The sequence below is a fragment of the Pleurodeles waltl genome, chromosome 8 (genome assembly GCF_031143425.1).
Source record: "Pleurodeles waltl isolate 20211129_DDA chromosome 8, aPleWal1.hap1.20221129, whole genome shotgun sequence".
NCBI classification, from domain to species: Eukaryota; Metazoa; Chordata; class Amphibia; order Caudata; family Salamandridae; genus Pleurodeles; species Pleurodeles waltl.
In genome coordinates this window covers 20,173,299-20,192,512 of record NC_090447.1, presented here as the reverse complement: position 1 = coordinate 20,192,512, position 19,214 = coordinate 20,173,299, and the positions used below count along the sequence as shown (strand labels likewise).

At 44.8% G+C, this 19,214-nt stretch overlaps 1 protein-coding gene across 1 annotated transcript in view; it reads left to right on the top strand.

Moving 5' to 3' along the window:
• The window catches only part of LOC138249673 (transient receptor potential cation channel subfamily M member 2-like), a 31,674-nt gene extending 13,117 nt beyond the window's left edge, over positions 1 to 18,557 (top strand). The window contains exons 3-6 of the mRNA XM_069203634.1: positions 11,273 to 11,378; positions 13,037 to 13,138; positions 14,933 to 15,043; positions 17,600 to 18,557. Coding sequence (XP_069059735.1) covers positions 11,273 to 11,378; positions 13,037 to 13,138; positions 14,933 to 15,043; positions 17,600 to 17,725 — 445 coding nt within the window. The 3' untranslated portion in view covers positions 17,726 to 18,557. The remainder of the gene's footprint in view (positions 1 to 11,272; positions 11,379 to 13,036; positions 13,139 to 14,932; positions 15,044 to 17,599) is intronic.
• Positions 18,558 to 19,214: the final 657 nt, after the last annotated feature.

The following is a 19,214-nucleotide window of genomic DNA, read 5'->3' as shown; positions in this document are numbered from 1 at the left end:
GCTTGTGACTTTTGGACTTGGTCCCCTTGTTCCACAGGTACCCTAGATTGGAAATCCACAGTTGTTGCATTGTTGGTTTGTGTCTTTCCTGCATTATTCCTCTATCACGACTTCTTTGTCTTTGGGGGAACTTTAGTGCACTTTGCACTCACTTTTCAGGGTCTTGGGGAGGGCTAATTTTCTAACTCTCACTATTTTCTAATAGTCCCAGCGACCCTCTACAAGCTCACATAGGTTTGGGGTCCATTCGTGGTTCGCATTCCACTTTTGGAGTATATGGTTTGTGTTGCCCCATCCCTATGTGTCCCCATTGCATCCTATTGTAACTATACATTGTTTGCACTGTTTTCTAAGACTATACTGCATATTTTTGCTATTGTGTACATATAACTTGTGTATATTTGCTATCCTCACTCTGAGGGTACACTCTGAGATACTTTGGCATATTGTCATAAAAATAAAGTACCTTTATTTTTAGTATAACTGTGTATTGTGTTTTCTTATGATATTGTGCAAGTGACACTTGTGGTACTGTAGTAGCTTCACACGTCTCCTAGTTCAGCCTAAGATGCTCTGCTGAGCTACCATTATCTATCAGCCTAAGCTGCTAGACACCCTATACACTAATAAGGGATAACTGGGCCTGGTGCAAGGTGCAAGTACCCCTTGGTACTCACTACAAGCCAGTCCAGCCTCCTACATTGGTTGTGCAGCGGTGGGATAAGTGCTTTGAGACTACTTACCACTCTTGCCGTTGTACTTTTCATAAGAGAAAAATATACAAAACAAGTTCAGTGTGTGTACACATAGCTAAAATGTTTTGCATTTCCTCTTTTCACTGTTTTCTAAGTGCTGAAAAGTACTTCTAAACTTTCAAAAAGTTCTTAAAAGTTTAAAAAAGTTTTTTCTGTCTTTCTAAAAAGCTCTGACAAACTTTTTACTCTTTTTCTATCACTTTAACTCTCTCTAAAAATGTCTGGCACAGGCCAAAATGTTGATCTGTCCAAACTTGCATATGATCACCTTAGCTGGAAAGGAGCAAGGAGTCTCTGCATAGAGAGAGGTTTGAGTGTAGGGAAGAATCCTTCCTTGGAACTGTTAATTAATATGCTTAGAGAACAAGATAAGGCTATAAGTGCCCCATCTGTTGAAAAAGTAGCTAATGGTTCTCAATCTGATCCAGGGACTCCCCCAGGAAAAGGTTCAGGAAAGAAACTTCTTAGCCTGCCCATTACAAGACAGTCTAGCATAGTTGGTACTGAGGTGGAGTCACATCATACAGATGATGTGCTCTCACATTAAACTGTCAGCCAAGCTGTTAGGGTGGCCTCTGTAAGGGACAGGTCTCCTTCTGTTCATTCCCATCATACCTCTGTATCTAGGAATGTCCCTCCCACCAGCCCTGATGACAGATTGTTAGAAAGGGAACTCAATAAGTTGAGGGTGGAACAAACCAGACTGAAGCTTAAAAAGCAACAGCTGGATTTGGATAGACAGTCTTTAGAAATAGAGAGGGAAAGACAGAAGTTGGGTTTAGAAACCCATGGTGGCAGCAGCAGTATTCCCCATAGTCATCCTGTAAAAGAGCATGATTCCAGGAATCTGCACAAGATAGTTCCCCCTTATAAGGAGGGGGATGACATTAACAAGTGGTTTGCTGCACTTGAGAGGGCCTGTGTTGTACAGGATGTCCCTCAAAGGCAGTGGGCTGCTATCCTATGGCTATCATTTAGTGGAAAAGGTAGGGATAGGCTCCTTACTGTGAAAGAAAGTGATGCCAATAATTTTACAGTTCTTAAGAATGCACTCCTGGATGGTTATGGCTTAACCACTGAACAATACAGGATAAAGTTCAGAGAGACCAAAAAGGAGTCTTCACAAGACTGGGTTGATTTCATTGACCATTCAGTGAAGGCCTTGGAGGGGTGGTTACATGGCAGTAAAGTTACTGATTATGACAGCCTGTATAACTTGATCCTGAGAGAGCATATTCTTAATAATTGTGTGTCTGATTTGTTGCACCAGTACTTGGTGGACTCTGATCTGACCTCTCCCCAAGAATTGGGAAAGAAGGCAGACAAATGGGTCAGAACAAGGGTGAACAGAAAAGTTCATACAGGTGGTGACAAAGAGAACAACAAGAAGAAAGATGGTGAAAAATCTCAAGATAAGCATGGGGATAAGGGTAAAACCAAAGATCCCACTTCAAATCTTAAACACTCTTCAGGGGGTGGGGATAAAACAAATTCTTCCTCTTCTTCTCAACCTACACAATTTAAAAAGCCTTGGTGCTTTGTGTGTAAAAACAGAGGCCATAGGCCAGGGGATAAGTCCTGTCCAGGTAAACCCCCTGAGCCTACCACCACTAATACATCAAGCTCTAGTGCCCCTAGCAGTAGTGGTACTAGTGGTGGGACTGCTGGCAACAGTCAAGTTAAGGGTGTAGTTGGGTTCACTTATGGGTCCATAGTAGAAACTGGGGTAGTCAGTCCCAAGACAGTTTCGGTCACACCTAGTGGCATTGGCCTTGCCACACTGGCTGCTTGTCCCCTTACAATGGATAAGTACAGGCAGACAGTTTCAATAAATGGTGTTGAGGCCTTGGCCTACAAGGACACAGGTGCCAGTATCACTTTGGTGACTGAAAACCTAGTGCACCCTGATCAACACATCATTGGACAACAGTATAACATTATTGATGTCCATAACTCCACTAAGTTTCTTCCCTTAGCTATAATTCAGTTTAGTTGGGGTGGAGTTACTGGCCCTAAGCAGGTGGTGGTATCACCTAGCTTACCTGTAGACTGTCTCTTAGGTAATGACCTAGAGGCCTCAGGTTGGGCTGATGTAGAGTTTTATGCCCATGCAGCCATGCTGGGCATCCCAGAGGAATTGTTCCCTCTCATTTCTACTGAAATGAAAAAGCAAAGGAGAGAAGGCCTGAAAACTCAGGATCCCTCTCCAACAACAGGTAAAAAGGGTATCACAGTATCCCTTAACCACCCTGCCAATCAGGATATCATTCCTGTGGTGGGAGAAACCTCTCCTGGGGTGGCACCTGTTCCAAGGGAATCATCAGCTGGCAAAGCTGTACTCCCTGAGGTAGAAGTACCTCTCTGTGGGATAACTAACATTGGTGACAAAAAGAGCACCAGTTTAGTTAACATGGAGCATCCCTCCAACCCTCCCAGAGAAACTTTAGTGCAGAAACCCTGCACTGCCTCACAACACTTAGGACAGCATCCCTGCCCTAGTGTGGAGCTCATAGGACAGCATCCCTGCCCTGCTCCAACTCAAGAGAAACAGCATCCCTGTTCTCTCTTCCAGCCATATGGACAAAGTTTTTGCCCAGCTATGGCTTTTCTGAGACAGCATCCCTGTCTGGCATTTCCATCACTACAAATAGGTTCAGTGGACAATTCCCACTGCTCTAAACTAAAACTTACTGATAGAAACTCTGAAAATACATCTTCACATTGTTGCTTAGCTAAAAAACTTCAAACAGGGTGGTTTACATCCCCACAGGGAAGTAACCATATAGTGGATGATAAAGGGAGTAACCAGTCTATTGCAGAGCTACTCTCTACTTATCACCACTTAGACAATAAAGTCTCAACTGACCAAGGTTAGCCTTATTGTCCTTCGTTTGGGGGGGGGGTTGTGTGAGAAAGTAGACTCTTTCTAGCCTTGTTACCCCCACTTTTGGCCTGTTTGTGAGTGTATGTCAGGGTGTTTTCCCTGTCTCACTGGGATCCTGCTAGCCAGGGCCCAGTGCTCATAGTGAAAACCCTATGTTTTCAGTATGTTTGTTATGTGTCACTGGGACCCTGCTAGTCAGGACCCCAGTGCTCATAAGTTTGTGGCCTATATGTATGTGTTCCCTGTGTGGTGTCTAACTGTCTCACTGAGGCTCTGCTAATCAGAACCTCAGTGGTTATGCTCTCTCATTTCTTTCTAAATTGTCACTAACAGGCTAGTGACCAATTTTACCAATTTACATTGGCTTACTGGAACACCCTTATAATTCCCTAGTATATGGTACTGAGGTACCCAGGGTATTGGGGTTCCAGGAGATCCCTATGGGCTGCAGCATTTCTTTTGCCACCCATAGGGAGCTCTGACAATTCTTACACAGGCCTGCCACTGCAGCCTGAGTGAAATAACGTCCACGTTATTTCACAGCCATTTTACACTGCACTTAAGTAACTTATAAGTCACCTATATGTCTAACCTTTACCTGGTAAAGGTTAGGTGCAAAGTTACTTAGTGTGAGGGCACCCTGGCACTAGCCAAGGTGCCCCCACATTGTTCAGAGCCAATTCCCTGAACTTTGTGAGTGCGGGGACACCATTACACGCGTGCACTACATATAGGTCAATACCTATATGTAGCTTCACAATGGTAACTCCGAATATGGCCATGTAACATGTCTAAGATCATGGAATTGCCCCCTCTATGCCATCCTGGCATTGTTGGCACAATTCGATGATCCCAGTGGTCTGTAGCACAGACCCTGGTACTGCCAAACTGCCTTTCCTGGGGTTTCACTGCAGCTGCTGCTGCTGCCAACCCCTCAGACAGGCTTCTGCCCCCCTGGAGTCAAGCCAGGCTTGTCCCAGGATGGCAGAACAAAGGACTTCCTCTGAGAGAGGGTGTTACACCCTCTCCCTTTGGAAAATGGTGTGAAGGCAGGGGAGGAGTAGCCTCCCCCAGCCTCTGGAAATGCTTTCTTGGGCACAGATGTGCCCAATTCTGCATAAGCCAGTCTACACCGGTTCAGGGACCCCTTAGCCCTGCTCTGGCACGAAACTGGACAAAGGAAAGGGGAGTGACCACTCCCCTGACCTGCACCTCCCCTGGGAGGTGTCCAGAGCTCCTCCAGTGTGCTCCAGACCTCTGCCATCTTGGAAACAGAGGTGCTGCTGGCACACTGGACTGCTCTGAGTGGCCAGTGCCATCAGGTGACGTCAGAGACTCCTTCTGATAGGCTCCTTCAGGTGTTAGTAGCCTATCCTCTCTCCTAGGTAGCCAAACCCTCTTTTCTGGCTATTTAGGGTCTCTGTCTCTGGGGAAACTTTAGATAACGAATGCAAGAGCTCATCCGAGTTCCTCTGCTTCTCTCTCTTCACCTTCTGATAAGGAATCGACTGCTGACCGCGCTGGAAGCCTGCAAACCTGCAACATAGTAGCAAAGACGACTACTGCAACTCTGTAACGCTGATCCTGCCGCCTTCTCGACTGTTTTCCTGCTTGTGCATGCTGTGGGGGTAGCCTGCCTCCTCTCTGCACCAGAAGCTCAGAAGAAATCTCCCGTGGGTCGACAGAATCTTCCCCCTGCAACCGCAGGCACCAAAAAGCTGCATTACCGGTCCCTTGGGTCTCCTCTCAGCACGACGAGCGAGGTCCCTCGAATCCAGCAACTGTGTCCAAGTGTCCCCCACAGTCCAGTGACTCTTCAGTCCAAGTTTGGTGGAGGTAAGTCCTTGCCTCACCTCGCTGGGCTGCATTGCTGGGAACCGCGACTTTTGCAGCTACTCCGGCCCCTGTGCACTTCCGGCGGAAATCCTTCGTGCACAGCCAAGCCTGGGTCCACGGCACTCTAACCTGCATTGCACGACTTTCTAAGTTGGTCTCCGGCGACGTGGGACTCCTTTGTGTAACTTCAGGCGAGCACCGTTTCACGCATCCTCGTAGTGCCTGTTTCTGGCACTTCTCCGGGTGCTACCTGCTTCAGAGAGGGCTCCTTGTCTTGCTCGACGTCCCCTCTCTCTCCTGGTCCAATTTGCGACCTCCTGGTCCCTCCTGGGCCACAGCAGCGTCCAAAAACGCTAACCGCACGATTTGCAGCTAGCAAGGCTTGTTGGAGTTCTTTCGGCGGGAAAACACTTCTGCACGACTCTCCACGGCGAGAGGGATCCGTCCACCAAAGGGGAAGTCTCTAGCCCTTTTCGTTCCTGCAGAAACCTCAGCTTCTTCTGTCCAGTAGAAGCTTCTTTGCATCCACAGCTGGCATTTCCTGGGCATATGCCCCTCTCCGACTTGCTTGTGACTTTTGGACTTGGTCCCCTTGTTCCACAGGTACCCTAGATTGGAAATCCACAGTTGTTGCATTGTTGGTTTGTGTCTTTCCTGCATTATTCCTCTATCACAACTTCTTTGTCTTTGGGGGAACTTTAGTGCACTTTGCACTCACTTTTCAGGGTCTTGGGGAGGGCTAATTTTCTAACTCTCACTATTTTCTAATAGTCCCAGCGACCCTCTACAAGGTCACATAGGTTTGGGGTCCATTCGTGGTTCGCATTCCACTTTTGGAGTATATGGTTTGTGTTGCCCCTATCCCTATGTGTCCCCATTGCATCCTATTGTAACTATACATTGTTTGCACTGTTTTCTAAGACTATACTGCATATTTTTGCTATTGTGTACATATAACTTGTGTATATTTGCTATCCTCACTCTGAGGGTACACTCTGAGATACTTTGGCATATTGTCATAAAAATAAAGTACCTTTATTTTTAGTATAACTGTGTATTGTGTTTTCTTATGATATTGTGCAAGTGACACTTGTGGTACTGTAGTAGCTTCACACGTCTCCTAGTTCAGCCTAAGCTGCTCTGCTAAGCTACCATTATCTATCAGCCTAAGCTGCTAGACACCCTATACACTAATAAGGGATAACTGGGCCTGGTGCAAGGTGCAAGTACCCCTTGGTACTCACTACAAGCCAGTCCAGCCTCCTACAAAGGGGCATCGTTCTCCGTGCCTTACATGGCAGCTAACCTTGGTCATACGTGCAGGGACACAGTTTCCCCTTAAATGAAGTCTCAACATTCGTGAGAGAAGAAGAACACCTTGGGCTCCTACTGAAACCAACAGGTTCTGAAAACTGTGGCTTCTGAAACCAGCAACATTTGAAACCAGCAGCTTCTGAAACCCGTAGCTTCTGAAAACAGTGGCTTTTGAACCCAGCGGCTTCTAAAACCAGAAGCCTCTGAAACCAGTAGCTTCTGAATCCTGCAGCTTCTGAAACCAGCGGCTTCAGAAACCAGGGACTTCTGAAACCAACAACATCTGAAACCAGAGATGGATGAAACCAGCGTTATCTGAAACGAGGAGCTTCTAGAAACAGCAGCTTCTGAAACCAGTGGCTTCTGAAACCAATGGCTTCTGAAACCAGCAGCTTTTGAAACCAGCAGCATCTAATATTAGTGGCTGCTGAAATCAGCAGCTTGTGAAAACAGCAGCTTGCTTTAGAGGTTCTTAAGATTACCTCGTCTACTGAGGAGACGCAGATTGACATCAGACGAGAGATGCACTCTTTTTCTCAGGTAAATGTGGAGCAACGCCACAGCAGTGAATGCAGTTAGGTTGTGCTTCTTCTTGGGATGAGGCCTGGTGGCGGTACTGATGCTCCATTCTCATGGAAGCTCCTCATTCATGAGGCAGCAGCATTCACACCAGTGGTCACAATGACTGGATTTAAGGAGTACCATAAACAAACAGAAATGTAGTCAGCTCTCAAGATAGCCTGCCTCCTTCTGTCAGTACCAGCAGACCTTTCTTTCTAATTCAAGGAGTATGCCCTCCACCTCCCTCAGGGGCAACCACAAGGTTTGCTGTCTCTGTTACAGTACCTTGCTTTTTACTGCTGTTTGAACCTCTTCAAAGGCAAAAGATTAATCTTTTACTTGCCTAGTAGGTCTAGTTTATATTGAGAAACAGTAGTATTTCTTGGAGGTAACGGACCAATCAGAATCAGAACCATCCCGTAAATTTTAGAAGGGTCAAGCTGCTTCTTCTTGGTACAGTTCTCATAGAAATCAGCATCTCACAAAAAACACAACCGCTCTGGTTCCTTAGTGATCTGCATCCAGTGACGTCCATTGGATATGGGTTTCTATTCTGGACCTTCCTGCAGCCAGTCCAGGAGAACCAGACACAGGATGTAGGGGAGGGTGTAGTTCATCGACTCTGTTCAGGTGTTCTTTCTATACAACCACCGACAGACCTGCTGGAACATTTGTGGTCCACGGAAGCTGAACACAAAGAAGTATTCCTACTAGAGTATATGTGAATCCAGAACCAGAAACAGACACCTGGCTTACAGTGGGTGGTACAAGAATGGGAGACTAGAAAGCATCATAGAAGAGCACGCAGGGTAGGGGAATGGTGGTATGGACAACTGCATTTCCTATGCAATGCCCCAGTCATCTGTGGTTGTATACATACCATAATAGGGTACTCCAAACCTCAAGAACACACTCACTTCCTACACAGCTTCCACCACCAGGGGAATGGGGAGGCCCACACATGACACACTACATAGATTTAGTACCTCAAGAAGCTACACTGGCTCCCAATCCAGAGGAGATGCCAGTTCAAGATGCTGATCCAGGCATACAAACCCCTGCACAACAAAGGTCAAGCATATATCAACAAACAAATGACCTTCCACCAACCAACCAGATACCTTCGATCTGCCTCCCTCTTCCTCACAGTCATCCCACCCGGATCCGCTGATCTAACAGTGGAGGATGCTCCATCTCTCACCTGGCGACCTAAGTCTGAAGCAACCTTACCCTGCACCTCAGGAACACCACATCTCTCCGGGATTTCAGAAAAGGACTCAATACATGGCTGTTCGAATGAACAGAGCACCACGAAGCAGCTAGCAACTCCAAACCCTTGAGACCCTCATGGGTAATTTGCTGTGCTTTATAAATCCTGATTGATTGATTGAATAGGGAGAGCCACGAGCCAATAACTCCATCTGGAGATTAAGTTGGGAATATCGTGTCCACAATATCGATGGGAAGGAATATTGTTACAAAAATATCTAGGGATAAAATATCCAAAGGTATGTTTCTATACATTTTCTATACTTACCACCACATATATTTACCTTGGTGATGTACGTATCTTCAAAGTACGTAGATGTGGAGTTAAGGATAGTAAATTCTTACTTTCCTCTGTGGAATTACTTTTCATAATGTTGTCCCTAAATATTGTTGCAATGATAATACGTCTTCTCGATATTTGGGATTTGATATTTACAACTACATTCTCTATCTAGGGGTGCTACCAAAAAGGCCTGCAATTACCAAGCCCCTCCTCTAGCCACTCATTGGCTGATACCCAGTCCCTTCTCCAGTCACTCATTGGCTGATACCCAGCCCCTCCTCCGGTCACTCATTGGCTGATACCCAGCCCCTCCTCCAGTCACTCAATGGCTGATACCCAGCCCCTCCTCCGGTCACTAATTGGCTGATACCCAGCCCCTCCTCCAGCAACTCATTGGCTGTATGTATTTGACTCTGCAGAGCCCTCCGCTGCCTCTGGGCGGGGTTTGAAGTACAGAGATACTAAGTACATGAATACACACATACCAGGTAGCTATCACGTCTATTGGTCATGTCTGAGGCTGGACAGGGGACAGTCATCACCCATGTTTAAAGGGGTTGCACCATCGGTGGAGCTCTACATTTCAACAGTCTAGTACCCAGCTTAGGAGCTTTCCTGTGAACTTGTGTACTAGGTTGTCGGTGTGGGGAACCGTATCTTGTGCATCAGTGTTGAAATGAGGTTCAGGATGGCACATGGGGGGTTAGTGCACTGGGAACCCCACTTGGCAGGGTTTGTTTTACATTTGGTCATAATGCACATCTGAGAAAATGGTAAAAAGAAGCTCATAATCCAAGGGCAGAAGGCGTAGACTAATGCAGGTCACTATGTAAATATATTAGGGATGAAGTGTCAGGCTAATACCTCATCATACAAATCAAACCCACAAGGAAATGGACATTATGCTCACTGAGTCCAAATTACCTTCCACCAAGGATTTTTGTCCAAGATGTTTATCCCACCCTCCTAAAGTTATCTCTCAAGATGCTGAGGGAAGAGAGACGGTTGTGGTGGTGGGTGCATCATGAATGTTGCTTCAGACATGCTGCTGGCGGGCCGTTAGACATGGAGGTGCAGACGTTCTTCAGAGAGCCTTGCACCAATACATGTGACGTACATCTAAGAAAGAATCCTTGCACAGAGGTCGGACGTCATTAATGGTACTTTAAGGAAGAGTCGACTGGCTATAAAAGTTAAATAAAGTCAATGGCTTATGACACCACGTACCAGAGATGGGTGTGATATCAAAGGGATGGTTTGTGGAGGCAGTATCAGGGCACATATCAGTGGTGTAACAAAACTTGAGTGGGGCGCCTGCACGCTACATGGAGGGACTCCCTCTCTGGACTCACTCAGGGGATCTCAGGCCAGTGCGCTTTGCTGAGGGGGGCCCTGGGGTACGCCCCCTCCTCGTACAGCAGGGGCTGTGGGAGCCTTTGTTACATCACTGGCACATATCCATCGAAGAAGGGGTAAAACTGCCATCATTGGGACTGGCTGATTAGTATGATGTGTTGTTCAATGTAGGGAGCACGTGTGTTCTGATTATAGCACAAGATTTATGTGGAGTGGCAACTGTGAGAGACCGTTTCGTTGTATTAAGACACTGTGGGTGCCTCGTACTTCAAGTCCTGTTATATTTTTGATAAGTTTCCAGGCCGGTCAGGCAGGGCAGAGTCAGTGGGCACATTGTCAATAACTTTGCACGGGGCCTAACCAAAGTATTTGGTTACAAAAAAGGCAACTCTTGCACACTAGGGATGTGTTTGGATTTGTTCACAAGCTACCCTGAGAACTGCTAAAGTGTAATTCAGCTAGCAGGGCGATTTTCAAGCGTATCTGTGTGTCAGGGCCAGGAGATACTTCAGTTGAGGTCTAGCTTTAGGAAGGGTGGAGGTTAGATATATCTTGTACAAAAGAAGGAATGCAGAAACCTTGTTGGAAGATTGCCTCAAAGAAAGGATTTGAAATAATATAATCCCTGTCACAGTGCTAGGCACAGTACTGCCCCTCTGGGTTCTCATCGACTTCTCACTCTTGCATCAACACTGCGAGTACCCAACACACTAATGTTAACGATATTTGATGCCCATCCATCAAAGCTAAAAATATTGGTTTTCGATGAAAAGCCAGGATGTGTTGAAGGGCATTGCTCATTGTGTGCAGATGTGGTTACAATTATGGGTGATTCAGTGCATGAGGCAGTAACGAGGCAACAGGGCAGTGTTTGTGTTGAGTGTGTGCCCGCGCTCTCCTCGGTACGCTCACTCATTGGATGATTCTCGGTGGTGATTCTGCCTTTTGTGGATTTTGCATCTTCATCCTCTGGGAGTCCCATCAGAAGTGCTGATTTGTGCCCTCTCTCCACAGCTGGAGAAGAAACATTAATGGATCCATTAGCAGGAAAAATTCAAAGAAGATGCTGGAAATCTTAGCAGTGAAGCCCATCTCTTCGGAGCACTGGGCTCTGCCGGGGGTAAGAAATGACACTGGACCTGGGGAGGCCTGAGGGTGGTGGGGGCTTTGCTTCCACCGCTCAATTAAGTCTTCACCTCTTAGAGGACGAGAGACACTCAGGCTCCAGTCAGACTCAAATGAGAATATATGTGCTTTTGACAAAGGAGACACTTGTAGCACCTGTTTTTTCATACACCTCCCACTGGTAATCAGCCATAAAAATATCTGAGATGTATTCATTTATGTATGTTCAGGTGTTTTTAATTACTTTAAGCAAATTCCTCGCTCAGATTTGGTTTCCCTCACTAAAAGCAATTCTAAAACTTGTGCCAACTGTACAAGATGGCTGATAACAGAGGTGGACCAAAGGTGGAAGATTCCCGTTGATCTTCAGTCAAGCTGTTCTTGACATTTTGCCTTCGATGGACCCACCAGTGATCAATACAGGAAGCCAGGGACCCTACCTAAGTAATTTTTAGGATTTGAATCACAAAAAAAGTACACAAAAATACAAAAGTATACATCAAATGAATACACAACTTATATTTTATTTGATTCACAGTCAAAAACATATGCAAGCACTGAAATGTTCGTTTTAATTGAAAAGTTAGAGCATTTTAAAATGTTCTTTTATTTCTAAAGACAAATTATTATTCTGGAAAGCATATCCTTTTGTCTTTTTTGTTCCAAATGCATGCTATCTTTCTGTTGGTGTTCACCTGTGCTTCAACTGAGGCGACCACCTGCCTCTAATTTCAAATTACTTCACATTCACTGACCGTTTTAAAATTTTCAATTTTGTTTTTTATGTACATATAGTGTATTCATATACTAATACTATTTGATTTTCTAAGTAGTCGTGGGCCCCCTGAATAAGCGTAAAGGACCTCCAGAGGTTGGCAGACCACAGGTTAAGAATTACTGCTTTGGTCCAATAATCATATTCTCCATAAGGTAGGAATGACAGGGACTAGAAAGCCTCTCTTTCTCCAGACATTTGTGGCCTGATTTAGAGGTTCTCCAGAAGTAAATCCTGTCACCATTGGTGCAGGTTTGCTTCTGCTCCAAGACTACTGGGTTCTCTGCAAGGGCTGCAGAGGTTTGAGTTTCCAGATGATTGAATCAGTTGCAGGACATCCCCCAGTTTCATGCAGTATCTTTAAGGACTGGAAATTAATTTATTCATAAACAGTCATTGTTGAATGTTGTCCGGTATCTCCAGTAGTCACCACTTTGGTGGTGCAGTTGTTGGCGCTCTTGCAAGCAGAATATCACATCATGGCCAACCTCTGTATCAAACAATTTCACACGGGCAGCGGTAACAGTAATTATGCCATCTTTTGAAAATATTGATAATTCATGCCCCATCTAAACCAGGCTCTTGGTCACTGCAAATGCCAGAGGTAATGACAGCAGCAACACCCTTCTTCACTCTCTGTGAGTGGACCAAGTCCTCCTAGAAAAACTTGCAGTCCCTGCTATCCAAACAAGCCAAAGAGTTGTAGTCGCCCACAACTGATAATACTGCAGTGGTTCAAATCATGGTGGAGCATTGATGCCAGGTGAACTTGGATATTTCTTGGTACATTCTAGAGCTGCATGAACCTAAGATGATATGTTTCTTCTGGAGTGAGTGTCCTACTAACCCAATGCCTTTCCTTTCCTTTATGAGCTTAGGGCACATTGGCACCAGGGGAGAAGTTACCCTCCAAACTAAAGGAGATTCTGAAAGAGGAATTCTGGCAGCAGTTTGAGTCCCTGCAGGTCCAGGGCACAGAGGTGGGTTTACTGACTGATCCTCCCACAGGCTGGGGCAAGGGGCATGCAGCAGAATGTATTTAGTCTTTAAGAATGAATGCTGGGAGAGAACAAGAAGGCGGTGCCTTACGCATAAAAACAGGTGCATAACAATAAAGGGAGCTAGTTGGGTACAATATCACAGCAAGAGGTAAAGTCTAAAAGATTAAACAAAAACATAAATTACAATTACAAAGAAAAGCTCTTTAAACATCAGCGCAGAAAAACACTTTCTGGTCTTCCAATTCAATTACCCATCAGCATGACCCTCATAAAAGAATGACTACTAGTGAATATTCTGCATTACAGCCCAGTGGGGTTCTTTCCAATTCTGTGATTCTTTGGTTATTTGATTAAAGCGGGCAGCTGGTGGGGTCAACGAGCACGAGTTGCTGAAAACAAGTGGTAATGATAGCACAGAGGCAGCCACTTCATTTTGTAGAGGGGTCATGGACTTTAAAGTTGGTAGAAAACAGGACACTGACTGGTGAAATGTTCAACGAAAGGTAGAGATACAAATGGTAAGCAGGTAAGAGGAGAAACAAGTAAACAACATTTGTGAGAAGTAAGCAGAGCTGGAAACACAGGTGGGGGTAGCTGCATGTGGGACTGGGCAGATATTGACTTAGGGCCTGATTTAGAGTTTGGCGGAGGGAGTTACTCCTTCACAAACGTGACGGATATCGTGTTTGCTGTATTATGATCCCATAATAGTCTGCCAAACGCTTTATCAGGCTCTTGGTTTCAGGCTTCATTTCTGAAAGGGAGCAGAGGATAGGACGTTTCCCTTCTCCCTTCATGTTCTGTCATGTACAGTGTACCCTAGAATTTCTCTATATGTCTTCTATTGTTTAACCAGGGCTGTATCTTCAGGGGCGATGTGGTCGGTAACACCAGAGATGTTTGAAGTCAGGTCCAGGTACACTCAGTCTCGTATCAGGTCTGGGTTGGGTTTCACCTGGGATAAGCAGCACTGACACACATGTTCCGCATAACATTTGCCAGTTCGGAAGACGCAATCCCTCCAGTCCCACCCAGACACCACAGGGCACTGGAACTAAAGATAGTGATAACACACATTGAATGTGGCCTTTCCCTCCACTGCACTTTGAGATGTTGCTAAGGGTTGCAAAGGAAGAGCCAGTTAGCATCTACTGCTCATTTAACAACAAATGGTGTCTGCATGTCCACCTTAGAAAGCCTAACCAAGGCATTCCTCGTTCACGGTACCAGAGTTAAAGGTGCACAAGAGTTTGTTGTGTTACACAGAAGTACAAGGACACATTTGGGTCTTGCAGCAGGATAGATGGAACTTCTTGCAATCTGGGTCAGGGTTTTTCATTAATGTGGATTTGGACCTCATTGAGATCATTAAAAACCTGTGATGGTATCATCTGCCGAAGCAGATTAATCAATTATAATCCGGAAATTACTTAGAAATGAAGAACATGGAGACCACAAGAATACAGAGATGGTGACCTTAACTTATGAAAGGAACATAAACCAAAATAAAATTTTGAAGTAAACCCTCCCTTGTATGAACAATGGCCACTACCAATCTAGATGTAGGTCTTTAGTGAAGGAATTTTAACAATTAACTAGCTAGCAAGATTAAGTGCGAGAAAAAAATTAGAATAATGAGCATCATCTGAAATGCCGAAACAAAACCCACATATGTAAGTCATCCATATTTATTCTCCTGAGTATCCTGCACAGGAGTGTCTGTTGATTTCCACTGGACATTAGCTAACCCCTCTCTCTGTGATCTCCCTGCAGGTGTACCGAGGTTATCTCGATGACCCAAGGAACACCGACAACGCGTGGATTGAGACTCTGGCGATCAATGTGCACTTCGAAACCCAAGAGAAGCTGGATCTACTAACATCTGTAAAGCAACCGCAATGTGCATGAAAGTGACAATCTGGAGAATGAATGTACAGGGTCCCTCCACTTAAAACAGGAAGTAGTGTAAGGGACCTCATGGAATATAGGCCAATATTTATGAAAAATGATGCACAACTGCACTAGCACAGTTGAGCGTCAAAAACAGTGCAAGCTAACGCCATTCGTTAGAGTCATCTGTGCACCATTTTTATAAAATGACGCACAATGGCGCTAAGGAATGGCTAAGGAATGGCTAGCAGCATGAAAAATTATGTTAGCCGGGGCTGGACAGTGGTAGAAAAAAATGGCGCTAGGTAGATTAGCGGCAAAATATCCGCCACTAGCCAGCCTAACATAATTTTTTCACGTACAAGCAGCCAAAAAATGACTCCTGTCTAAGTATAGACAAGAGTCATTACCACAACCCCAATGCCCACCACTGGGAACCAATGTCCCTAGGACAAACCAAACATACCCAGTGCCAGCCAGGGGGCCACATGTAAGTGGCTCCCAGTGGCACATAATATTAAAACATATATACTTACCTTAACTTACTTGGGATGGGCTCCCTCCACCTGTAGTGTCACTGTGGTGTGGGTGGGGTGAAGCTGGAGATTGGGGTGGGCATCTATGTGCCCAAAATAGGGACACCATGGTGGGATCCATGGTATTTCCCTAAGGAAATGTGCCTAACTGAACTTTAACGCCTGGTCTGACCAGGTGCTAAATTTTTACACTAATCGGCCTTAGCATCATTTTTTGGATCCTCTGTTTAGGTGTGCGTGGTTTTAGCGTAGGGAGTTAAATAATGCGCTAGGGGGTAGCATCATTTTTAAGAAACAAACACCTAACTTGCACCTCATTGTTGCAATGAGAATCAAGGTGGATTGGTGCTCCCTAAAAATGGCGCTAACACCGATATTTGACACTAGACAGGTCTAGCGTCAAAATATAAATATGGAGTTAGGTTTGCGCCACTTTAGCATAAAAAAGTGACGCTAAGGCGACGCAAACATTTCATAAATATGGGCCTTAATATCATGTAATGTGGCATTGCATTGTTTCTCATATGGTTGTGGCTAACACAGAACTTTACTCCAGACATTGGGTCGGTGGCAGCAATAGTATGATGGAAGTGGGACCTATGAGGCACCTGGAACCTACAAGATAGTTTGGGACTCCATAGATTCTGTGCAAGGCATGTTGCTTGTTTATTAGTTGAAACATTATGGCCAACTACTGTGGGGCCCTCTGTGGGTCCTGACACATCCTGGAAATTGAAACAAGACCACAAGTAGGCACACCTTATTTTTCATGAAGTTCAGTCTTGGTGTCAAAGGGTGAACTTTTAACTCACTTAATTACCCTATAGCAGCTACATAACTCAGTGGACACTCTAGGAGCTCCGGTATAAAACCCCACCACAAAACAGATGTGCTAATTTAAGTGTCATTCAGGTGCCAGATCCAAATCCTTAAATTATCCTTCTCACTTCGAGCTCATCCCTATTCCATCCCTAAATTGTGCATGCTCCTGGCTACAAAATCACCAATGCCTTAATGCAAGTTCTGAACTGCTTTCTTGATCCATTTCAGACTTAGAGCCGGATTTAGAGTTTGGTGGATTGGGTACTGTCGCAAATGTGATGCATATCCAGTCTGCTGTATTACGATTCCTATAGGATATAATGGGATCGTAATACAGCGGATGGAATATCCATCACATTTGGGATGGAGTAAACCCATCCTGCAAACTCAAAATCAGGCCCGTAATCTCCTGCAGTGACCATGGGGGACCACACAAATCAGAGGCTCTGTTTCTGCCCGACCAGGGCCTGACCTGATGGCTTCAAGTCTTAGCCTCATGAATTACGTAGTTTCTTAAACTGGAACATGAGACGTTAGACCAACAATACAATTCCACATGCATGTGTGCTAATAGGCTGATAAGGTCAATCAACATCCTATCATTGACATGAGAAAGAGAACAAATATTGGAAATATGAGATTGAAGTCAGAAAAAGACATAGTTGACATAACTCCAGAAGATTACATAATACAAAACATATGTCTGTACATAACAGGGCTCGAAAAATCATAAAATTGTTACTAGACCTACAGATTGAGTAACTTGAATAATCTACTCGACCTAACTATAATGTACTTGACCCGTAAATGGGTCTCAAATTGTGTGATCCTAGGCAAATATTTTAAAGGCATATTTTTCACGTTCTGACGGAACAGAATGTCTGTTCTTTGTCAACTCACCAAAAGGGGCGAGTAGGTCCTAAAATAGCATGACCTGATTGAAAATGAGTCGCCATAGCGAGTGATGTCGATTTTTCTAGCCCTGCATAAGGACATGCTACAAAGTATTAGTCACTCGAAAGGGCCTCATAGCATCTAAATTAAAGGCACCAAGTCCTGTATGTGAAACAGGACTGGAACCTTTAACTAAGATTGCAACCCTGACTTCCACTTACTGCTGAATCTTGGAAAATGAGAGGTAGAAATGTGTACAATAGCTCAATGTGACTGTCTCTCTCTCTCTCTCTCACAGAATCTGTTGGACCGTGAGCCAGACTTCTCCATCCGCTGGCAGGTTGTAGATCAAAAGATTCCGCTTTTTGCAAACCAGAAGGAAATTCTTCGTAAAGCAGCTGAGAACTTCAGAGCACACTACTGAGGTTGGCATCAACAGTAGCCTGAAGTAAAGGACAGTCATGGTCAAGCCATGGTCAAATCTACCCCAACCTGGTACCTAACAACACGTTCCACCAGAGTGCAATCCAAACGTGCTCCTCAACGACGATTAATCCAGCCCTTTCACCTGATCACCTGATCATTATTTGTTTTTGCCTCTGTGCATCTGGAAGTTGTGAGAAAGGATTGCAAGGTGCGGAGACAGACCTTTTGGAGGTTTTGGTGATTGCACTATAACTGGATACCTGCTGGTTAGGCATTCCATGAGCCTGGATGGAAAATGCTGCTTGTTAAAATCTCATCCATGTGGATTGTCATACAGGCAACGGTAGCAGAATGGTGTAGAGTTTTTTGTTTGTTTTTTTACAATGAAGCCTGTTAATATACCTCAAATCTTACTTTGACTAAATTGAATCATTTGTGAATGTTCAGTGCTGTTTCCTGATTTCAGTACTATGAGCTCCCATATCTTTTCAATTTTCATCAGTCTGTACACAGGATACAAACTTTTAAAGAACTGTTCCCCTGCACCATGGATTCAGCTTTGAGTCAGTTTCTGAACTGAATTATGACACTGTTTCTTACAACTCCTCTGCCTGAACTAAAGGAATATGTGTTTTTACATGTAGGGGACTCCATGTTGTGAAGTCGGCCCGAGTGGCATAGGACACAATTTCAGAACATAAATGCAACTCAGAATGTAATGGAGCAGACAGAGCTGCTGATCTGAGGTCTTATCGAAGAAATGATCTTTAAAACTATCCTCGAGCCACATCCTCCACCTTCGCAAAGGAGTCCCAGGACCACCATTGCAGACATTGTCCATGGTCAGGGGCCCATGATGAACATATTTCAAACTAAAAATAATGTGGGCCTTGCACAAGAAAATAGAAGTTGACCTTCCCCTACCCCACAATTCTGAGTCCATCTGTGGTTTTAAGTATCACTATGAACAACTCATATATTTATGTGTAGTGTTCATATTGGCATCTGTTTAAATAAATACTCCCACTAATTACATTAAAAAGCCCTTGTTTTATCTACTTATTTCCTTTATATAGTACATCCATACTACTGGTATAGCCCCAAAAATGATCAGGTACCCGACAGGTTTGTTGCAACCATATTTTGCATCATAAGGAGCTTGCATGTTTATGGTGTGACCTATGAGTGAAGCATTGGGTGTTGTGCATGAGGGCTGTAGGTGTGCGCCATTAAATGTGCTTGTACCTGGTGCTGTGGCCCGGCATGTTAGTCATTTACAAGAGTGTGCTTTGTGATTACTAGTACCCCCAACTATTATTCCTCATTAGCACAGTGCATGTTTACTATGGGGTGTATTGGTGGCAGTGGGCAAGGGCTGAAGTGGAGCTCCAGTCATTCAACTTTGGACGTGCCTCTGTGTCTAAGGGTGCTGCTGATGTAGAAGAATTTGAAATAAATAGGGTCACATTTTATGGTTTATGCAACCT